Source organism: Clavelina lepadiformis, chromosome 4 (assembly GCF_947623445.1).
Source record: "Clavelina lepadiformis chromosome 4, kaClaLepa1.1, whole genome shotgun sequence".
Lineage (NCBI taxonomy): Eukaryota > Metazoa > Chordata > Ascidiacea > Aplousobranchia > Clavelinidae > Clavelina > Clavelina lepadiformis.
In genome coordinates this window covers 10669022-10693411 of record NC_135243.1, presented here as the reverse complement: position 1 = coordinate 10693411, position 24390 = coordinate 10669022, and the positions used below count along the sequence as shown (strand labels likewise).

At 33.8% G+C, this 24390-nt stretch overlaps 1 protein-coding gene across 2 annotated transcripts in view; it reads right to left on the bottom strand.

The window, feature by feature from the left end:
• Positions 1-24390, bottom strand: part of LOC143451496 (uncharacterized) — a 60464-nt gene that overhangs the window by 11872 nt on the left and 24202 nt on the right. For both annotated transcript variants that reach the window (XM_076952103.1, XM_076952105.1), the window contains exons 21-49: positions 23258-23441; positions 22939-23081; positions 22737-22875; positions 21054-21131; positions 20679-20867; positions 17306-17347; positions 17027-17182; positions 16742-16879; positions 16528-16595; positions 15714-15837; positions 15430-15545; positions 14247-14391; positions 10615-10756; positions 9340-9475; positions 9109-9250; positions 8676-8940; positions 8320-8504; positions 7826-7978; positions 6410-6552; positions 5036-5172; positions 4784-4881; positions 4482-4620; positions 3827-4081; positions 3578-3614; positions 1497-1620; positions 1264-1416; positions 813-1021; positions 426-600; positions 159-298 (exon numbers count right to left, since the gene is read on the bottom strand). In XM_076952103.1, the coding sequence (XP_076808218.1) occupies positions 159-298; positions 426-600; positions 813-1021; positions 1264-1416; positions 1497-1620; positions 3578-3614; positions 3827-4081; positions 4482-4620; positions 4784-4881; positions 5036-5172; positions 6410-6552; positions 7826-7978; positions 8320-8504; positions 8676-8940; positions 9109-9250; positions 9340-9475; positions 10615-10756; positions 14247-14391; positions 15430-15545; positions 15714-15837; positions 16528-16595; positions 16742-16879; positions 17027-17182; positions 17306-17347; positions 20679-20867; positions 21054-21131; positions 22737-22875; positions 22939-23081; positions 23258-23441 (4155 nt within the window). The remainder of the gene's footprint in view (positions 1-158; positions 299-425; positions 601-812; positions 1022-1263; positions 1417-1496; positions 1621-3577; positions 3615-3826; positions 4082-4481; positions 4621-4783; positions 4882-5035; positions 5173-6409; positions 6553-7825; positions 7979-8319; positions 8505-8675; positions 8941-9108; positions 9251-9339; positions 9476-10614; positions 10757-14246; positions 14392-15429; positions 15546-15713; positions 15838-16527; positions 16596-16741; positions 16880-17026; positions 17183-17305; positions 17348-20678; positions 20868-21053; positions 21132-22736; positions 22876-22938; positions 23082-23257; positions 23442-24390) is intronic.

Here is a 24390-nt window from a genome sequence, read left to right as displayed (position 1 = left end):
TAAAATAAAACAGCATACCAAGCTGAAAAAGACTTAATGAAAAGACTCTATGCCGCTAAGGAGTTAGACAATGTCCTGTCCTGTCTGATCACAATGCACTATTGTTTTATTTTCATTGTTCTACATAATGTAATTTATAAATAATAAGAATAGCTTACTTATCCAAGAATGAAATATCATCAAACTGTGCTGCATTTGCAGTCCAGAGAGTTTTCAGAACAATTTTTGCAAAAGTATCAAAATTAGAATGAAGCGTGTCAAGTGTTTGAAAATGTCCATCATTAACAGTGGCAGATGCCTGTATAACAATTTCTATGCTAATTCATGGAATACAAATGTGGCAATATTTTAATTAATTGATTACTTGAATGAGTAGAATAGTTAATTGTTAACATATCTACACCAAAAGCTAGAAAATCTGATACCATTTCTTCTGTTAGTGACTTGCGAATTCTATGCATTGGAAAGTCCAACATAAATTTTCCATACAAGGTAATATCAATATTGTCTGTGTCCTGCACATTCTGTGTTGCCCAATTGACAACACTCTTCCTTTGGCTTAATGTTAAGTCTTCATATGATTGACCAAAGCAATTAACCCTGGGAAAATGATTGCTTTGGTTATATTGTAGATTCATTATTTAATGCTTATATATGTCTGAAGTGGGGTAACTGTCGCTAATTTTCTAACGATGTTTGCTTGCGATGTCAAACAATCATGTGCAATATGAACTGATAAGATAACTGACACGCTATGTACACCCTGTGTACTTCGCTATTTCATGATCAAAAAAGTGTGCCACAAAACATACACTGCTGGAATCTTGCTCGCAATGAAAGGTATCTTCTTAATTAAATTGACTGGCATGCCTGCCACGAAAGGACACATCATCTCAGTAAATCTGTCAATTTGTTCTTCATTTATCAAGTCGGTTGGTAATCTTTTTACATACTCCTTGCTTATAACTTCTTGAACCGTAATGGGCAAACGCCAGGGAATTAAAAAACTTTGTCTTTCCTTCTACAAAACAATTGGACAATAGCTCAAAAAGTATAGCATTCTGAATTGGAAAACTTCATATAGTTACATTTTGACTGGCAGTTGCTTGATGCACAAAAAATCTTCGGTCACATACACACAATTTTGAAAGATAAGGGTTACATAATATAATTATATATGTACGACTTATATAGAAGTCTTTGGGCACTGTTTGGTAATAAAATATCTTGAGCAGATAAATAAACTTAAAAAATAATTCGTACCATGTCATTGTTAATATTTATCAGAGCTTCTTCAAACTGAGCTAAATCTAGCTTGCGTAATACTTTGGTCATGCTAGAGGGGTCCCTGGAAGCTTTATCTGAATCAAGCAATGTTTCAAGAGTGGTAACAGACATTTCACGAATTTGGGAAGTCTGTAAATGTAAGAGTTCACCCAAAATGATAACAATTTTAAAAGTTTACTTATTTAACATTATTTGGCAGGTAAACTTGCCTTCATTCCTTCCCATAGGTTAGCTGGCATTAACTGAATGTCTTCTTTATTGAGAGAGTTTAAAGATAAATCACCTTTCATAAAATTCAATATGTTTTCATTTTCACCAGCAGCAGCATTGATACTGAAAAAAAGAACTTTCAATTATTTATACGTGGGGCACATTCACTCTCTCACTCTTTAAAAAACACTGTATTTTCTCAAGAAAGTTGTGGGAACGGGAGCTCCTTAAACGGTTCAGGATCTTTTGCAACTTCTGCCAGTAATGCAAAAGAGATACCCAGTTGTGACAGGGCCAGATTAGTGATGTTTTGAAGGGACACAAATATTAATAGCATCAAATAAATTGTACCAACTCAAGATTAATAACAAAAACAACGTAAAAAGAACAGCGGCTGAATGATATCAACGTGAGACGTGTAACAACACCATATTTGTTACAACATGTGAAAATGTCCAACCATTGACAAGTATCCATAAAGCAATAATTACAACGCTTTCATTGTATCAACACTAGTTTGTTATGACCAACATTAAAGTATCAAGACAATATCAATAGCATAATATGATCAAACAAATAATACTATCAACCTATACTTTAAATCAGCATCGGAATAAGATCATATTTGGATTGATTAACATCGTACTTCGCCTGAATAATATCATATTCCACCTGAATAATATCATGTTTTGCCTAACTTTAACGTGCTCTGACGACCTACTAAAGATATCTGTTTATTAACACAATCCGCCAAACAAAGAGTTGTGAGCATTCCCAAGATTATCTGAGCCAAAACCGTTGCATTAATGCTTGAGTGGAAGAGTTCTTATCCATAAGCCAGCTGCACAGTTTCTAAGTCACAACACTTTATTGTAGAGATGCTTGAACTATCGAAATAAAAATGTTTGACTTCTCTAACTAGTCCCCACTCCTTTCTTGTCAGAGAAAGGAGATTTGAGTTTCCAAATCTTAGCCTTTCACAGATTCATGAACAAATATGCATGGGATATAAAAGAGTTCAAGTACACTGTGTAGTCCCTGATCGCTTTCCCAAACAACCAGCCAACATATTAATGGGTTTCCAATAATGAGTGGCCTGTGGGAAAAAATGGTTGCTGGCTTTTCATATGAATCCTTTTAACTACAGCTCATATGTGATCCCTGTTTATCTGCGAGATAAATGATGCAGTGTGGTTGACCTTCTTTGGTATTGTTCTACTTTGTTAGTTTGAACCACGTTTTTGACTGGTTGACTGGGGATACCTTTGGGAACAAAGTTTCCTCCAGATCACCTTAGCTTAAAACAGGGGTCAGGAACCTTTGTGGCTAAGGGAGCCACAAAAGCTACATATTTTTAATTGTATTTCTGTGAGAGCCATATAATACTTTTTTAACACTTAATGCAACTAATGTGAGTATTTTTAACCAAAATCAACAATTTTCCAAACAGTAAATGCCTAAATTTACTCTTTAATAATGTGTTTCTTACTGAAATGCGACTTAAAATTACACAAAAAATTTCATTTGTAACAATTGTGCTAAAAATGCTAGCTTAGTTTTATCTGTGTGCCAGATGCCGTCATTAAAAAGGTCTAATCTGGCTCGCGAGCCATACATTCCTGACCTCTAGCTTAAAAGATCATCAAGGCACTCAAGCGGTTATGGAACAATTCAAACCAAACAATAAACAACTCAAACCAAACCCGAAAAATCTGGGTTAAAATTGTTGGGCTTAGATTGTCGTGATACCACTCAAACACCTCCAATACTACAAACCCATAGAGGAAACATATAAGGTTTTAAAAACAATGTTCTGTTAAATCTTCGTTTTGATATTGATGACAATTCCCTGAAGTTCATTTAATGCATTTTGAAGCATCAGTGTATAAAATAAACATCAGGCATTCTTAAGCTCTTTATCAAATAACTACAAATGATAGCATTTAATCACAATGTCACAATAATTACAAAAAATATATTTTCTCTTCAGCTGTGCAGCTCAAGTTTCTGCAGTTAATGTCAATCCAAAAACAATTTGAAACAAAATGTTTAGCAGACCCATAAAACATCTTTTACTTACAAATTGATTATTCTGGTGTCTTCAAGATATTCAAAGCCTTAAAACACAATAATACAGTATAAGCATATAGTTACAAAGAAGTGAATTTATAATTGCATTAATTTTACAATAATACACAACTCTTACTGCATGCAATAACGTGTGCTTTACTTGTATGACTACATAAAGTAATCCATTGAACATGTTTCTTTAGTCATCCTTGTTATAATATTACAACAATGATATTTTTTTGTTATTGCTTTATCTTACCCAAAGTATTTTCGAAATCATTTTTGCTTAAACCAGAGGCCAGGTCTGGCACAGGAGGTCTAACAAAACTGTCTATATCTCCCAGGCCAAATGCAAAACCTGGTCCAGCCAGGAATGGTGTCTCGCTCTTCTCACCAAATAGTTTTTGAAATAACATTGAAACACTATGAAGCATCTTTTTTATTGCCTCAGAATATCCATCCATTGAATACTTTTCTCCATACTTTATCATATGTATAATGCTGGCCATTCTACCTGTATTTAATACCAAAGACCCATAACTTACCATAAGAAAAAGGTCATTCCATGCTATGATAATACTGTTTCTGTTATTAACCAACCCAACACTATGCGTATCATATAACAATGCAAATGTCATAAATAATTGTTCATTCACTTGCATATGAGATAGTAACATATGACACACCATTTCATCTGACATATTGCCAAAAGGCTCAAGTAAAGTGCCCAGTGTTTTTCTGTTAATCATTCCATAGTAAAGAAATATGTTACTGTAAAAAACAATAATCAACAACTAAAACGTAATTCTGTTCTTCATGGAGATTGTTCACTGTTCATAGGGCACTTTACTTGTGTGTGATGACTGCTACATATTGAACATACACATGAAATCGATTAAACAAAAGTAAATTACCAGCACTGCTGCCAAATGTTGCACGGAAAACAGCATTTCGTGAAACATTGTTTAGCTGACGGAAAATGTCTGTTCGACCAATTATTACAGCACCATTCTGTGTACCCATCAAAGCAAAATGAGACACATTCCAAGCATTCTATACATAAGAGATACAGTATTAAAAATTTTAAACAATATGAATAAACTAATCTTTGAAACCAAAAAGAGTAGAATAATCATTTTGTTTCAGCGGCAACCCAGCAAAACTGGCGAAAAACATAAAAAAGATAGTAAAAAGAAGAGTAAAATCAACCACACACCAAGATTCGACTGGCTGGAATTACACGAAGGGCCAAAGGAGAAACAAAAGATGAATGTATTGGTTTGATTTTTCGAAAATCATCTTCAGTCATTGCACCTAAAACACAAAAAAGTCAACGAGGATTTGTAAATAAGTAGAACAAGTACTCCATACAAATAAAGTCATTTACAATTTTATACCTAAAGTTCAAAGTATTTAAATTAGCGTAAAATAAACAAAAGCTTGATGCAAATAAAAGTTCCTACAAAACCTGCAAGAACTCCAAGTTCTTGTAGCATAACAGGTTTATCAGCTGAGACACCAACCGCTTCAAGGATTACCGCTTTTAATGCATGAAGTCTGTCTTCATTAAAGCATTTTATTTTTCCAATGTGATGAGCAGCAAATCTATGTTAATAAGCAATATAACAATTTGCATACCAAAAAATAGTACATGTAGAAACAAATAAGTTTAATGTTATGAAATTTAGTAGAGCATTTTGACCAAATCTATATAGCTTAGTCAATTAAAGAATATACTGACCCAAAACTAAAGTGATTTGCATAGCTACGGGTTATAAATCTATGTCATTTCACGTGGTATTGTTATAAACCATAGTTACTAAGAAAAACTTTAGTTATATGGAAGAAAAATGAGGAGTATGGATTTTATCTAATTACATCAACGTTGAAAAGATTAAGTGCTGATAATTTCGTTTATGTGTGATGATATTTCTTCCTAAACACAAATGAAAAAATTGAGCCTTTTTTAAGAAGATAGGTGAAGTTTGAGGCAGTGAAGCATGAGCATGACCATCCAGATAACTTGAAGTTGTGTCAGGATGCCGCATTCCCTTTTTCCACTAATTTTTGTTGATGTATATGTAAAAACATCTGAAGAGGCAATTTTGAACGAAAAAATAGAGAGGAATGAATATGAATATGAACAAGTATAAAAATGGACCCGTGATTAGGGTTGGAGTGAACCCGAACCCACATTACCATTTCAAGTTTTCTAATAAACCCGAATGTTTACTTTTTCGACCAAAAAAAACAAAAAGTATTAATTAATCCAATATTTGCAGCTGGAAAAAAGTTTCTTATCTTGCTGTGCCTGGCATTAAGTTCGACAAAGTAGTGCATACTAGGTTGCCTATAAAAACTGGCGTTACTGCTATGCTCTTGTTCTTTTTTCATTAAAAACGCAAGCATGTTACATGCAAATAAATATACAATACAATTTCTAAAAAATAGTTTTAAATAGTATCTGTTATTACATCAACTACAAGTAATTTGTATATTGAGAATGTAGGCTTTGGATCATCAGCACATCGATAAAAACCTTCCTGCCTTATAAAGACATGTTTTTGTTTGTTTTATTATGATGTCATTGGTTCAGGCTTGTATTGTGCTTGCTTGAGCTTCAATTTCAAAAGCTTGGCTTTGCACCAGCTCAAGTTTTTTTCATTTTTTCGCAACCCCGCCCATGACTCGTCCCATATGTATTGACTTCTTGATACATGATTAGAAGATTTTGTTGTGCAATTAGAAATTGCCAATTTCTTGAATTTGATAAATAAACTATTTGTAAATTACTTTGGTGAAACAATAAGTACTTTTATCAAGTCATGTCAAGCAACAATACCTAAGAGCGTCATCTGAGAGAGAAGGAATTTCCTCGACATTTATTCCACACAGAAGGTCACCAAATGCAATAAGCTCAATACCATCTAGTTGCTGTATGGTTTTTGAATTCACTTGAAGGTATCGATCCAAAATTGCTTTTTTCTGTAATTGACAAGTTGCTCATAAATTGAGAGGTATTAAAGACACAATTCTTACCAACTGCAACATAAAAATGTTCATCTCACAGATGAATACTAAGCATTGAAAAAAAAAAACTAAGTACAGCGAAACCTCGTCCACTTAAGGTGAGGCACAAGTCGAAAAACAACTTTGGCGTAAATCCTGAGTAGTTGCTAGTAAACGCACTGGAGAAAGGATTAATATGTGTAGTAGCTAAGCAGTTATTGCCATAAATAAGTGGCACAAAACGCAAATTCATCACTCTATTTATGAAATAGATGGCAGTTTTTATTACGTCACAATAAATGAAACAATAGGGATAACTCTGGTAATTGAATCAAGTATGAATAGAATGTTTTGTGTGGCCGATAAGTAAATAGCAGTAGGTATATTTAAAGCGTTCTTAAGTGTATAACAGGAACGTTTTGTGTAAACTAAGCTTAAACTAGCTTACAGCTGGTGTACTTGTACTGGTTAATGTAAATGCTAACCTACAGTTAAGTATTGATGGCTTTTGCATAGTCCAGTAGCGGCAAAACAATACTGCTTTACATGTTCACGAACTGTCACCTGTGACGTTCCTGTGCTGAAAATAAACATTTCCTGCTACTAATCATTTACCAATGCACATGTATTCTATCCAAAACGATTTAGCTAGCCTCCCATTATTATCTTAAATAATACCAACCCAAGTCATCAAGCATATTGCTTTTAAATTGTGACATTATAATAGGAGGCCAAATTTTAGATACAATTTTGGCAATAACTGCTTAACCACTACATATTAATAAAAATTCATTCACCAGTATATTTATCGGCAACTACTCTTTGATTTAAGGTCAACTGCCACTGATTTTTGAACTTGCCACTCACTTTTAAGCACTTACTGAACTACTTTGCAAGATTAAAAGTTGGAAATGTTGTTATTACACATATATACTGACATACAAGCCCGTTTCTGAAGTCGTAAATAAAAGTCCAAAAACAGTAATGACTTGATTTTGAACCTAATTTTGTTTTTGTTGAACTTTTCATACTACAGTACATACTTTACATAAACAGGTCTGACATTCTTGTATCTGAAATGAAAGCATTAAAACTGTACACAGGAAAAGAACTCAAGCTTGAACTACTGTAATGAACTTCTGTAATAATTGCTTTTTAAATGATGGGGAGTTAGGCTTTCGCAAATGTATGTTTTGGTTTGTAAAAAACCTATCTCAAGTCGTTCTTCTAAACTCTAACTAAAACTTACTATGGCATCTGATGTCCACTTCACATCAGAAAGCGCTCCAATGGCCTCCACATCTAGATGATTAAGACTGGCTACATCATCAATACTTAGCACAAGAGCAAGACTACCCATATCTTGTAGAAGCAGACTTGGCCATGTGTCTACCGTTCCATACTATTTTATACAATCATGTACATAATTAAATAAAATTTATTCCAGTATACAAATATATAGCATTATAGCCTACATGTAATGCATGTATGGCTAGGGAAACTATAACATCTATGAAAGCACATATAGCAAGTAACTTTACGTACAGTAATTTTATGACATTCATAAAACTATGTAAAACAGAATATTGCAGGAACAATACTGTTATAATAGAAGGTAAATATCAAAAACTATTTCTTCAAAACAAGTTTTGCAAAGTTAAATTCTGGGCTCAAGTTCAAACACATGTGATATGTATTTTTTAATCTATAGATTACACCATCTTCTATGTACAATTTACATACCACATTCATTCTGGTTTTCATGATTTGAAGCTGTTCTGAACTCCAACCATGATACATTCCAAGCAACGGGATTGAATCTTTAAAAGCGTCATCAGCAATATCGTCAAAATGTTTCGCAGTCAGGCCCAAAACAGCTGGGCCGAGATGTAAAATGGCACCATAGTCCAATGCTCTACTGTCATCAGCTACTTACAAACATGCATAAACCTTTGTTGGTGACTCATATGACAAACAAAATCTATCTTATCATATTGATGCACGTCTCAGATTTTAGTACAGTCATCGTAGTTGGTAAGCACATGTAAAAGTTACAAGTAAAGTATGTTGTTTTTGTTACTACAACTTTATATATTTACCATCATCAGCAGATGTAGAACTATTATGACTTTCACTTTTCAAAAGCTTTAAATAGTCAATAAGTTTTGGGGCAGTAGCACTTGCAAACTTAAGCAAATCAATTGGATTGTAATCCAAATTAAAACTGTCAGGCTCATCTTTAAGTTGAATCAAGAAATTTTTAACAATGTTCAACGATGTTGTGGCTTTGTCTCCAGTGACCTGCGGGTATCTCTTTCGGCTCCTAAGTGACGGCATGTACTTAAACATTTCAGACATGGCTGACTACAAAAAAATGATAAATATACAAAATTAGACTTACTTTCTTTTAATATATTTAATTTCAAATCAAACACCATGCTTAGAACTAAAAGCTAGGATAAAAAACAAGCTTTAACTTTTGTATTTTCAAAGAGTCTATTGCATATCTACACTACTCTAAACAGCACACACATCAGAAAGTGTATTCAGAATATCAGCATCTACTAATGGAGATAATGATCCAGCTTTTCGCAAAATTTCTTCCTTTACTTCCTCTTTCTTAAGGTAGTCTGAAATCATGGTGCCTAAAGTTTCAATGCCATCCTGATCAAGGCTATAACAAAATCAAAAAAATTATTTCACTTTGCACATTGCTTAGTCATTTGTAACTGCAATCACATAGCAATCGGATTTTCTCTTTACTGTTTTAAGCATGCAGGAAAAATCTTGGAAAACTCCACGACACCAGATACAGTTAACAATTTGTAGTTCTTTCTCAATTTGCAAGCTAGGTTCCCCAGAATTCTAACTTCTTTTTCTGAAAATGTGTCATCTGTGGCTGGAAAAATAAGCAATTATCTTCATAAATTTGCACTCAGTCATTCTATAAGGTGGGATAGAACTGAACTGAACTTACTTTAGCATACCATGAAATTGCAATGGCTATGGCAGCTGTAGTTATTAACATATATAATTTATATTGTTGAATTTAGTTTTTTCTAAAACTGCAACTAAACAACCCCTAGGCTAGGGGTAAAAATGCAACAAATGTGGCTATTGTACTGCATTTATTCAACACAGTAAACTCTGTGTAGCAAGCTTTGTTTAAGTGAGAATTTATTTCTGAAATGGTCATTTGCTTGATCAAATACCTATTTGTTCATAATAGGCCATTACTTCAAAACAGTAAAGAACATTTTTGAACAAGGAATCAAAAGTGGATATATTAAATAAATGTATTAACCTATATTTTTATAATGGGAAATGAGTGAGAAAATTCCGAACTAAAATTCCAAACTAATAACTAATTGCGATTAGTTGTATTAACCATAGATATATTAACCGAATTCCATTGACGAAAGTTAGCAATTGCATGGTTTGTAACACAGTATTAACTAGCTAAAATGATTGCAAGATTTAGCTAAAACGTCCTAAAGATGGTTATCGATAAAAGTTGATCTGTTTATAAATTTAACTGGACAATTAAAATTTTGTAATTTTGTCATCGTTGAAAATCAAATTCAGAAACACTAATGTTGACACTGCGGCATGTTTTCTCAGGTGCACAAAGGCACCCATGTATAAGTTTTCTCAAAAGTTACCAGTGGTTTTGACAACTCGTGGATTTTTTCAAAATTGGAAAATAACTTCGGATAGTTTACAAATATTCACACAAACACAAAAATATTTCCACGAATGAAAAATATATTTGTATAAACAAAACGATCCTTTGAATAAATTACCAATTCATTGTAGAAGTAAAAAAATTAACGTAAAATTATTTATAAATTACATTCGTATCGCAGACTAGTATAACTAAAAGACATATAATAAAGAACATTCGTGTTTATATGGAGAGCATGGTATGTGGGCCTGATGTACGAGAAAATCAGATTTAAGTCACGTTAACACCAAGATAGAACATAAAAACCATTAATATTGTCTTCAATTAAAGGAAATAAACTGTTTCTTGTTTACCTTTTTGTGTTTCTTGTTCACCAGTGTTTGTGTGATCTTCAGAACTGTCCATGGGAGGAAAATTGAAAGAGGAGGAATCAAAAGCTCTTTCTAAAGGTTTTTGCTGTCCCGTACTATCTTTCTTAGGCACGGAATGCTTTGCCTGAAGAAATAAGCCAAATTAATCCTACTTACAACAAAAACAACAGATTTTTCTCCCTATTAGTACAAACTGGGATAACAGAGTACTACGGTGATTGGTTTTCACTGTTTATCAGTTCACCGTTTGCCCAGCCCCCTCTTCAATAATGAAGTTAAATAAACATGAACAATTTATCAAAAAAAAATTAGTATGTTCATTTGGCCATGAAAGCTGAATTATTCTGGGGGGAGGTTAATATTAGGATCTATGTTGAAAAAAGCTATTGTAATAGCAGTTATGGAAACACTGGTTGCCGACATATATAAACAAAAGAGCATAATAGCATAACTTTACAGGGCGTAACTGCACATTTCAGCTACATAACTACATCACAAAAATTTTACTTAGTTTGGGCACATGTTGTGAAGGACTTTAAAAGCCGTTTCCTGTGTGAACTACTCGGTATCTCCAACTTAGTTTTCACTGACACTGTGGTGCACAAGGTATGTTATATGATTGAAACTAAATGATTCTTGTAAAAGGTTATCAGGTTTTTCCAGATATCGCACAGAATTAACAGCCACTGATATTAAACATTAACGTTTGGCACATCAAAAACTTAAAGCAATCTTCTCGATATCATAAGACTTCCTGATCGAATTGAACACAATCAAGACATGAAACGTCACACAAAAATAAAAATTAAAAGTACAAGACCAACTTTATCTAAAAAATTTGGGGTGTAGCATGTTTGTGTGGCACTACCTGGCACAAAATAATAACACCAGCGCAGCTGGAATTAAATTATCATTTCCAAGGTTCTTTTTCACATTTTTACACTGATTCCATTGCACAGTTTGCTTTTTGTGACTTTTTGTGCAACCGTTTTCCCAACTGTCATGTAGAGAAAAACACCTACATCTAAACGTGAGATACTAAAACATCTCACCGACAAGAACTCAGTAAACGTGCTCTTGGTACAGGAGACTCACTAAACCAGTCAGGAACAATTAAAGCTTTACAGTTTTAACCTCACAAACTATATTATCAGTGCCCACTGCTTACAGTTTTAACCCCGCAAACTGTATTATCAGTGCCCACTGCTCATCATGGCATTGCCACCTTCATTAAGAACAGTATGAGCTTTTCGCAAGGTGGCCCCTCAGGCGACAACAATTCAACCAAATAGACCTCACACAATATTGAAGACAGAACAATCGTGAACAAGTACCACTCTTTCCCAGTCACGTTGAATAACGCATTCATGCCAACAAACTTGGAACATTTCGTTTTTGCAAGTGAATTGATCTGCAGACATGAGAATTGCGGTTATCCGGACACTAACGCCAATGGAGAAATCAAAAATTTGCTTACACTTTACGACTTCAAGCAGGCTGCACCTTTCTACTGAAGCCAATGGCAACGAGGCACCAACTCAGACATTGCCTTCTGCTCCCAGATACATGGAATCACCTCAAAACGTTCAGTATTGGGCAGATTCCCAAGATCCCAACATGGACTTTTAACTACCTCTCTGATCTGCTTTGCTAGCTCAGATCCGATCTCACGATGGAACTTCCAAAAAAATGACTGGGGTCTCTTCACCAAGAGCCTAGAAAAGGCTTTTAAGATGCTCCCAGATCCAAGTAAGGCGGCTCTCAGCAAGGCATGCCGGTGTTTCACATGGACCATGAAAACAGTAGCCAAGAAGCACATTCCCAAAGGATTCCGCAGCTTATAGATACCAACATGGGAAGATGAATGTCCTGATCTTTATAGAATATACGAAGAAGCACAGGATCTTGAAGAAATCAAGGACGCTGCTACAAAGTTTTCAAATAGACTGAACGAGAAACAGTGAACGAGATGGAAGAAATCTTTAGCTGATATTGATTTCACCCACTCATCGCGCAAAACCTGGAGCAACATCAACAAACTGACTGGATGCAAATCCATCAAGAAAATCTGCACTGTTTCTCCAAATGCTTTAGCGAACTAAGTGGTAGCAAATGAAACTTACCATGGAGCAGACAAATTTGTCCGACGAGAGGTAAAATCTGAAGTTACGCATATGAGAAAGCGCTATATACTCCTTGGAGAAGATCACCTGATTTATCTCCAAAGGTAGTCTAAGCAGTTTTTTCTATCTTTTGCCCTACAAATTATGCAGCTCATTTTCACTCTAATGTCTGTGTATCTGGTCAACCCATTCCTTTCGACCTAAGTCCAAAATATTTAGGTGTCGTCCTCGATTGCTCCTTAACCTTCTCACAATACATAGAGAAATGGAAGTTTAAAATGTCACTTTGACTTGCGCTCGTGAAACGACTTACAGACCTTCTGTGGGAGTTGAGCTGAGCTGATTATTGTGCTCCTGTTTGGAGTCAGAGCGCACATGTTTACAAGCTGAACTGTTACCAAAATGATTATAATGGTTTAACAAACGAGCCTTTAATGAAGCTCTTCAGATTCATCAGTGGCTGCATCCGGAGAACTCGTTCTCAGTCTCCCACCAACTCTTGTTAGAATCAGGACCCTGGAAAATTTCCGCCAAAATGCTTTGCGAGGAATTATTCCATTTGGCCACTGATCAAAATCCCCCACTCCACCAGATTTTGCTAGGCTACTATAAGCTATCAAGACTTGGTTCCTGGCACCCATTGAGGAATCTCCCAGAAACCCTCCCACCTGAGGACAAGTCAGTTTCCAACAACCTGATTAAATTTATCTCAGAGTGGCCGAGATGACCTCACTTGAAACCAGTGGTCCAAGTCAACAGATTTTACAGCCGTGACAGAAGATTAACTGCCAACATGCACCACTGGGGTCTAACGAAGAGAAGTGAATCGATACCCATTTTGACAACTCAATCTACGATAAATACAGGTAGTATACAATAAGTTTAATGGACTCACTGTACCATAAATACATTTGGTATATAATAAGTTTAATGGGTTAATTTTACATGTGTTTGCTTTGTGATATTCGTTCTGAAAGTGAAAATTTATTTAGCATGTTGTAATTTAGAGCAGATGTTATGATGCAATAAAGCTACAGCTCAAGCACAGGTTTTGTAATAATAGCATAAGTTATTTCAATTTTTCAACCTAATTATGATTTCTAAACTATTTCTTGTCTCGCTATAAGTTTGGGAGCTGACACTACTAATTATAGTAACAATACTATGATACAGATTTATAGGATTGCCATTTATTATTTTCTGCTGGTTGCTGAAAAACATCTCTTTTTAAAATTTCTAGTCAGATGGGCTCACAACCCAATAAATTTTCTTGGTTTTTGAGCCAATGGAATAGAGCTAGTAAATAACAAAACATAGTTTTATAGCTATTGTGTTGTAGGTAAGATGTTTAACGCAATTAAACAACTCAACTAGGATTAGCTACATTTTGTAATTAGAGTGGTCCCTATCTAAAAGATTGCTTTAACAAAAACTTCAAAGTTCTGTATGATAACCATGATATAATATTTAAATCAGCGTCTTGGGACATACTAAACAGGAAATTGCCAGTTGGATGATCTCTTCCATGATCATTTCACCAATGCCTGGAGCAAGTAAGTTCAAATTAGCTCTTCCAAGTCGTTTAACCATATGTAAGCAAGATTTCTCATGAGCATCTGCTTCTTTGATGTCATTTCTGCAATGTAATATATTAGCATGTAAATTGTGTGTTTTAATTGAAAATAAATCATATATAAAACCTATAATTCATAACCGACTCTACAATTAACCAGACATACAAACTACTCTTACAAATAAGCTGCACAAGTAATCATTCATTAAACATAAAAAAATGACTTAATATCACACTTTTACCAACAGTTGGCTACCGCAAGGAGTCCATTTCTCAAGTATGCAAAGTTGCTTTGGATAAAGGATCACCAAAAAATTTAAATATTTCTATCAAATTACATGTATTGTATTGTGATTTTAAATGCTGGCGAATATTAACCATGCAAAGAAGATAAAAAGCTGTGGCTTATACATAACTGAAACAATAGGGTTTGAGACAATTGCAAAACCTGACTTAGACTATTTAATACTCATAAGTCATAACGTATATGCATAATCCGATAACAGGCAAATAACATACTTCTTGAAGTGAGGGGCAAGTCCAAAAACAAGTTGGGTATAAATCAAAAAAAAACTGCCAATCAGTATGCAGGTAATGAAATTTGTAAAAAATACCAGGTAATGAAATGCAAAAAAAATTTCAGCATAAAAATGTCCCAGACGACGGTACATGTACTGATCATACATTTTTATCTTTACAGCAAAGGTTTGTACCAGACTAGGCTACCACCAGCAGTCAAACCTGAGGTTGGTAACCTATAGTTTAACATCTACAGCTCTACATTCATTTATATACAAATACCCCCTTATCACAAAATGTTCCTGTTAAACACTTAAGTTTGATTTAATTATACCTATTACTTGTTTATTTATAGTTGAACCAAATGTTATCCTACACATTGTTTTTATATTACGATGTAATAAAAGCTGCCATCTCCATCAAAATTAACAATACATTTGCGTTTTTGCCACCTTTTTATGGAAATACTTTCTTAACCACTACATATTAGACAAAATGTCTTCTCCAATATGTAGACTGGCGAGTGCTCTTTAATTTAAGGTCTACTTGTTTTGAACTAACCCCACACTTTAAACAACGTACGGCATAATTAACAAGATGTTTTCAGGAATAACTTTGCTGATAAGTTCCCTCCTATCTACCTTTCTTTTATAATGCATCTTCAGACAAAGATAAAGTTTTGTAGCAACACAGTTTGCCTGAAATGTGATCATGTTTAAAACGCATCAAAAATGAATGATATTTATATAATGCTTAAGGAAGCTTTTATACTTTGATACCGAAAGCAACAATTTAAATTGTAAATTGATTGAAGATTTTAAATTATCCAAATGCTGCAATAAACAACATTATTTGGGTTTACTTACCAAATCAACAGGAATATCATTACCCACAGCATCATCAATGGCACGTGCAACTTCCACCATACCATCAATTGAGAAACTTACCACGTCTTGGCATGTTATTCCAATTGCAGCTCTACCTAAAGCTCTGGGGATAACGGTGTTATGAAGATGTACATAATGAATTTTTTGCTGAATTAGTTGCATTGAAAATTTATTCAACAATATGAATAATACAAGTGACATTCATGCCAGTAGGCCAAATAAGTGTATTAAAATGTCGACTCAGAAACATTAATAACGCTTGCTCCGGTTTAATGTTCCAGATGAACATTTTCAACTTTAGACAATTCAACATAAAAAAATCAAATTAAAAAATTCATGAGTAAATTAGAACTTGTACAATGGTTTGCTCAGTAATCGGGGTTCAAGCAATGAGGAATCATCACAGAGAAGACAACCAAAAACTTTCCTCAGTGCAAGGAAAATAAAGAATTGATACCTTAACATAGCAAAATGCTACTTTTTATATTTTTTCCTTAAATCTAAAAGAAACAATCTTTCGCCACATATAACTTCAGTGCCCACGGAAAGAAAAGAAAACTCGTGGTTTTAAGTTTCGTGTAAAGATGATAAACGCAAGACAACTCATGGTAGGCTGCATAGGTCAGAATTCTCACTACAAGTTATCTCATTGTTGGTAGTCAACGTGTTAATATAACAAAACTGTTTCATATGTAAGTACCTCGTTATTCAACTGAAACCAAAACTAAATAGTTGACACTGGCATGTAATCTGTATTTTAAACAGCAATAATAAACTGCATATCACATCCAACCTTATATCTTCACCACGAAGAGGTGCATTTAAGTTCTCGTTTTTGTAAAGATTTACAACTTCTAATGCCTAAAAATATATGTAGTAAATTTCCATGAAATTCTAAATACTCTTTCCTTTGCCAAATATGTAAAAAGTTAACATATTTTGCATATTTGTTATCCTGAATAAAATTGCATGCTAACAAAATATCAGTTTACAAGGTAAGTAATTACTTGAGCTCTGTTCCAATCAACATGCTTCATAGAAGTCATGTTGAAATTTTCAGTATTTTGAACATGTGTAAATGGCATGTACTTAATAAACGGGCTTCTTGAAGCTATTACACCATCAACACCCTTGTTTGCTAACAGCTGTAAATGCAAAAAATCCGTCGCATATAATGAATATATTATAAATCTTTAAATTTAACGTTCAATTAATGTATCATGTATTTAGAAAATAACAACATTTTAAGACAAACAATTTAAAGAAATATAAATAATGTTACAACGACAAACCCTTTTAAACAAAGAAGCTTTCTTAGTTTTAGACAACTGCATAAAAATATCAGGGCGCTTCTGAAAAACATCATTAAGCTGTGTGGCATCTATTCGGCTTAAGTTTGCTTCAGAAAGCAAGAATCCAAGTCTATCTGCTGCATCAGTTTTATTCATCTGAATTTTAGCAAAAACCATCAGTCAGTATAACTAAAATTGTTCTGGTACAAATTGTAACTTGATGCAAACTTGTTTATATGTAAGCAACACATAAATAAAACCTAAAAAAAAACCTTCAACCTCAAAGAATTCTTCGTTCAATTCTTCCAGCAGGGCTCGTTTCTATACACACAACCAATGAAAATGTAATAAAAACAAGCAACTTCTTGCTAATTCTCTAATTAGCAAAATATTTCATCAAATATTAGTATTTAATTCAAGTTTGCATGGTGGAAGAGTGATCAAAGTGCTAATTGCAATAATACATATTCGATACCAAGTGTGACTATCATAATAGTGCTCCTGGGCTAGGCCTTAATGACATTTGCTCCTGTTCAGTGGTCCTAACAAGCAGTTTCTGATCTAGGCAATAAAAAATCATTATAAAAAATAAATAAAAATATGCGAACCTATCGGAACTTGAACAAAGACTGGCTCGCAACCGTGATTCAAGTGATAAAGAATTATTTTAAAGACTTTCCTCAGTCTGAGGGTAAAGTATGAAACAATGATGAAACAAATAAAAGCAAGTACTGTGCTGTACAGCCTCTATGGTATCTCTGGTTGTTTGTTTTTAACTGTGCAAACCAGTGGTTCTCAACTTTTTGCAGTATCGTAGCCAAATATTAAAACTTGATTTTATACGGAGCCGCAAAAAGAACAAGCAGTTTAATAAAAAAAATTAACGAATAGCAACAAATCACAAAGAACAGAGCAAAAATAAATTGGAATTTAATACAATTTGAAATTTAATGTGAAATTTGTCATTGGCTTTAACTTTTAATAAATTTCTTAAAACGATGTGTTACTGTAGAGGATACAGTGCACAGAAGCTGCTTGAGATGGTCGTTCAATGAATCGGTTAAGATATTGGCTTTTAATTTTGTCCATTTTGCTGAAAAGTGGTTCACATACGTAAGTCGAACCAAATACAGAAGCATTCATCAGGTCATTGGCTATCAGGTTGGGATAGTTTTCCCTCTGGAACTCGAATCCAAAAGTCAAGCAGGTCTGTACTTTGAAATATTTATTTCAACTCCACATCTGATTGCATGTCTATCAGTTCCAATTGAAAATTATCAGGAGTCGTAGTAGTGTCTACTGCAGGGATTCCCAACCTGTGGTATGCGAGAAACTTACATTTTTTTACAAAAATCTGGATTCACAGCTTTCTAGCTTACTAATCGGGTTGCAATTGTTGTTTTGAAATCAATATATTTTCCTGAAGCTCTATTGTTCTATAAATTCCTATTGTTTCGCAACAAAATGATCTTAAAAGACAGGTCATGTAAATAGAAAGTGTTACTTCTCATAAGCGCTATAGATATTAGGTCAAATGATTGCTCATAATCGTACTTCTCTCACAGCTTCATTGTAACTATGAAAGTACTGGTGATAATGCAGGCATGCACGTAAAGCCGTGTTAAATAATGCAGTTAATGGTAATGTATGTTATTCTTTTGAATAAATTAAAATTCGATCAAATTAATTTTTCTGTATGGAATGGTACGTGTTGACAATGCAGGGTACTCAAATGGTACGAGATCGTAAAAAGGTTGGAAACACCTGGTCTACTACCATAGGTGTTGCAAAAATCTTCATTAAAGGCAAGAAAAAATTTATTCCTTCAAAGCAACGTTTGAAATCATCAATTAAGTTGCTAATATGCATAATATACATTCTTAATGATCTGTTCACTCAATCGTTTGAAAGTGTTGGAAAATGAGTTTTGACACCGTTCAAAAACCGCGTCTTCCAAACACAAAGCTTTTTAATAAAAACAAAAACTGTGTTATATAAATCGTGACACAACTTGTCATTTCTTTGTAGCACTCAAATGAGACATGAATAGTGTGTGGCGATATCAACCATAAATCTCAAATCAGCAACCCAATCTTCGTTGTCCAGCTGAGGTATTTCTTTTTTTCCTCCGGAAAACTTCTTAATTTCTGGAAGAAGTTTATAGAATCTTTTGAGACTTGCTCGAATCCATCTTACTGTAGCTGTTACTACTTCTGTTACATTAGATAGATCCAAGTACTTTTCAAGGTACAGCAACGAGACTTTCTTGGTGTAAAATACAAAGACACCATCTAACAGTAGAAAGGTTATCCTCGTTATGCCAGTTGTTAACAAGTCCTTGAATCTTTCCAAGCATGGAGGGACACATATCCGTTGCAACTTGCAAACATCTCTGATGGGTCTAAATTTAATTCTACAAGAGTAGCTTGGAATTCACAGATTATATCTTTTTTTTTGTTGTTCCATAAATAGACCGTAAAGTAAGGTATTCCTCGTAAATCTTAAATTCTGGCGTGACTCGCTTGACAAACACAGCTAATTGTTCGGTGTCTGTAAAATCTTTTGAAGTCTCAAGTGCGACCAAGCAGTAAACAAAATTGTTTGATTTATCAAGAAGTTGGACACGTTTGTCGTTAGACATGCATTCAACTCGACAAGTTACGTTATCATTGATAAGCTGTAATTTTTTAGCTTTAAGTTGGATGTTTGTAGAGCAAAATTTTTCAGCAAATACAACAATAGCTTGATTCATAATTTCTCCATATAAATACGGTTTCATATTGCAAGCTAGTAGATGACTAACCTTGTATGATGCCATAATTATTTCTTCAGATTGGTTACAGCTCTTGAACATATATGTTTGCTTGGTACGTGCTGATTTGAGAGATTCTAATTTCTTTTTCTTGATTCTCCTTTGTCGCAATCACATTGTGCAGCATGAATTTTGCAGTGCCTCTCAACATTGAATGATTTCACACTACTTATTACCGCGAGCAAAGAAGGCAATGTGCTTTTTTATCCATTTCAATTTAGAAATATTTCTCTTTCCATTTACTCTGAAAAGTCCTATTTTCTTGCTGAAGAGTGCGAGCTCTTTTTGAAAGTTGTTTTGACATTACAATATGTTATAGGCCACTAAACTGAACAGTAAGTTAATCGTAAACGATAAAATAGCCGTTTGCACCAAGTCCTATTACATTAATTTGTTGTGATGCCATAAAAGATTGTGTTATGTTGACTAGAGTGTTTCATTGATTACTGTATTACATCATGCGAAGCGTGTATGTATCACAGGCATATTAGTTGTTAACTGTTTAAGAGTAAAACAAATAAGTTTGAATTTCATCAAGATTCAAGATGAAAATAGTTTTAGTACAATGGAATATCAAGTCTTTTACAAATGGCAATGATTTATTTTTTAAATTCTAATTGGATCCGAAAAAAGATAGTTGAGAGTCACGGTTGAGAACCACTGGTGCAAACTTTTAAACAGATGACCACGACTTAGGATTCTGAACACGATTTGTTGGCATCATCATCATGGTGTAACACTTCTCAAATGTTATAAAGGAATTATTCATTTAAAATCATGCTTGCTTTCCATTATATGAAAACTTTACGTTTTATATGTACTTTCCTTAAAACAACTTACCTGCCGTTTTGACAAAAGATAATCATTAGCAAATTGTGGTAGAGAAGCATTGATTGATTCTGAAGATAAATTTTTTATCTGATGAGGGAACAGCCCACTCAAAGATGTTGAAACGTTTAAAGGCAAACTGTTGTTGCTGGAAGAAACGTCCCCATTTGCATAAAGTTTCTGACCATGCTTATACTTAGCCTGTAAAATGGAAAGTGTTTTTTAAATTCTCTTTCGTTAGTTACAATGCAGTCAATTATTCAATTAGCAATTTGCTTATCGTTTACATTTAGACACATAATTAAAAAAAACAAATGTTCATAAATTGTAACTTGCACGCCAGACACATTTTTTGTCAAGTGTTGCAATTTATTTGCATGCAGTTACCAGTTTTTCATTTCTTCTTGAGCCTGGTTTCATTTTTTGACAAATTGGACTGCCAAGGCCTTCTTGCTGCATACACTCCTAAACATGTATTTTTAGGTTTTTCAATATACATAAATGTCATTATAATATACATTGTTCAACAACCAAGACCTAAAGTTAAATACACAAAACGGGGAAATATTTTACAAACCCTTGAAAATTTTGAAAGTTAAAAAATATTGTGAAGTCGGGTACAATTTCTGAACATGAGTTTGGGGGTAAAAAATCCGCACCCATCACTATAAAAAAACAGACAAAAAGATGTATTATTTCCTATATCTTTTTGCTGTCCTATCCTTTGTCTAATCATATCATAACAATAGGTGCACTTCATGCAGTTTAGCCTTCTTATCTGAAAGTTATATTATAATCTGATCCACCTTTCTCAATTTCAATCATGCCACAACATAGCGTCCGGATAAGCCTTGACGATTTACCCTTGTGGCACATTGAATGTATGGTGATGTCATAAAAACATTAAGCACGTCCTTGACATTTTATTATAAGTCTGTTATTGCTTAGTTTGATTCATGTCAGAATTAATAGAAACTTAAATTTACGGGAGAGTGTTCACAGCTGAGGGATAAAAACTAAAAGTAGCTTTTATGGCAGATCAACAAAAAATTAACTTAAACCAATACCGGTCCATGAACTGGCAGATTAGAAATGCTGCTCTAAACCATACCATCTGGCCATTCATGTGAAGGCTGGCATGAAGGTTGTGAAGCAAGAAGAAAGAAAGCGGAAAATTAATAGGAAGAACAGATGACATAGAGGCTGAGGCAGGCATCCACAAGTATACAAACAAATGAATTCACACGCAACAAAACCCGTTATGTACACATTGGAATTATAGTCATAGCAGGCACTGCAATGCAATTGCAGAAACTAAATCTTTTCCTTGAAAAACTGACCACCATAAATTGAACATGCAAAATTTTCCAAACTGCAGACAAGATTTGACTTAAAGTATTCCAGTTGTTAGCAATGTTGCCAGGATGGAACAAATATTTTGATTTGTATTTGAAGGGGAATAATTTGCTCTTTCCATGGAAGGTGATGCTGGCATCATTTCCAGTAAAGTAATGCAACCCAAGAAAAATTTCTGTATAATTTCATACCAAATAATTATCAACCAATTAGCTTGTTAAGTTAACTAAAAAAAGTATTTCACTTGCAGCATTTCACCCTAATGCTGCACGGGAAGTGCTGTTGATGTGGATGTATATATTGTGCAAGTTCTTGAAGCATATTTATCTTGTGTATTTATTTTATTTCATTTATTTAGGTAACATATATTTTTCTTACTTGAAGCCAGCTTTACTTTTTATTTGATTCACTATAGAATCTGGGGCAGCATACTATGATGAATACAAGGCCTTTCGCCATCCCACACCACACAATTGTTAATTTTTGTTAAACTGTGTTATTTTATTGTGGCCTTGACTACTGCTGTAGAATGGATAATAAATACACATACAAAATTTTATTGAGCATTTACTTGACTTAACTGAAATTTTGGTGAAATCCAGGGATTTCAGTGAAAATTTCCTTAGAACAAGGTTTGGAAATAAATGTTAAAATCTCAAGATTTTGAGAAAACCTGAGATCCAAACATAAGTCGTTCACATATTGAAAACTAACCTTTTCTTTTCGTGTATGACCATCATCTTTCTTGTCAGTACATTTATTTGTCCAGTTTGCCTTAAACTCAGTGAGTATAGATAGTGGAACTATGTTGTGCACGTCACGTGTTGATATTCCGCATATCAATGAACCAAGTCTGGTAACCAAGCAACTTTAACTGTAGATTCATACCCAACAGAGCTAATAAAGTTTTACATACCTTTTCAAATATGAAGTTGTGGTTTCATTACTACTTTTAAAATGTAGTTTTTTCTGTGTGACATTAAAAATCTCCATTTGCATCTTTCTATCTAAATGCTTCCCAATATCGTCCAAAAGTCCAGAATTTATTAAATAACTAATCTAAAAAATATACAAACTCATTAAATAATATTGACAACAAAAGGGGTAAAACTTAATATTTGTTTAAATGTATTAATGTGTTAGTTACTCATCAGCTATACTTTTCAGATAAAGAAAATAATAAAATTTAAATTGTAATAAAATGTTCACTTTTTCATTATTGATAGTCAGCTTACATCTTGTGACGAAAGATGGTTATACGCCGAGCTTGGTACAAGACTAGCAAATGACTTTAGGGCTTTTATTTGCTCTAACGTAATGTTCTTCATGGAATTAACTTTGTCTCCTAAAACGACGTTGGCAATCGTTCTTTTCTGATCAAAGTCCAATTGTTTGAATTCTGCATTCAAGCAACTCAGTCTGAAAAGCATTAAATATAACTAGCATTCATTTTTGTCATTGGCACTGTGGGAATGAAAAACAGTGCTAGTTGACTTATTGCATATGAAGCGTGCTTGATTTATTTATTATGAATTAATTATTAATTAGTGTAATATGTTTACTGACTCTTTTTTATCTTCAGTGGCTTAAGGCCACATATTATGCAGTCTTATGTGCTACGTGGAAAGAAATTTATCAATACACGTATGTAAGAGAAGACCCCAAAATTTGTAGCATGAAACATGGTTCTAAAACTTATGCAAAAACATAATTTTTACAAAGTTTATGTAGTTGTAATATCTGCGAATAACGCGGTAAAGCAGTTTAAAAAGTGAAGTATTTCATCATTTATTGTATTAATGCCATTTTAAACTGTTGTGCAACATTTAACATAACATCAATTTAAACACAAAAAAGCATGGTGTTGCGGTATCCCTCAAAAACACGATTAAGAATAGGAAAAAATGACAAAGCCAAAGATACTTCAACTGAGCATGGAAATGACGATGTACTTGTTGGTGACAACTAACGCAGCCACTTAATCCCAAAATTTAAAACAAATAAACTTTTTATTTCAAACAGTGTTATCCAGGCGTGTGCTGGTAATGGTTAGTTGATTATATAGTTTCGACGCTGTACATCAGGGAATAGAAAAACACACTCTAAGAAAGCAAACCCCAGGCAGAAAAACAATTTGGTAGTTTTCACAATAATGTTGGTCATAGGTGACCAGTGCCAAATTTTATGTTTAATTTTATTTTATGTTATGGCGCTATAGCACACTGATGATGATCTATGAAGAGATCATGTGGCAATTTTTGCTCGTTGAAGAATTGTAATCTTCTTAAGTAAGTACAATGGCACATCGACAGTGATGTACAGTACACAACGAGAGGTGCTACTGTTTCTAAATAGATGGTGATGCTGC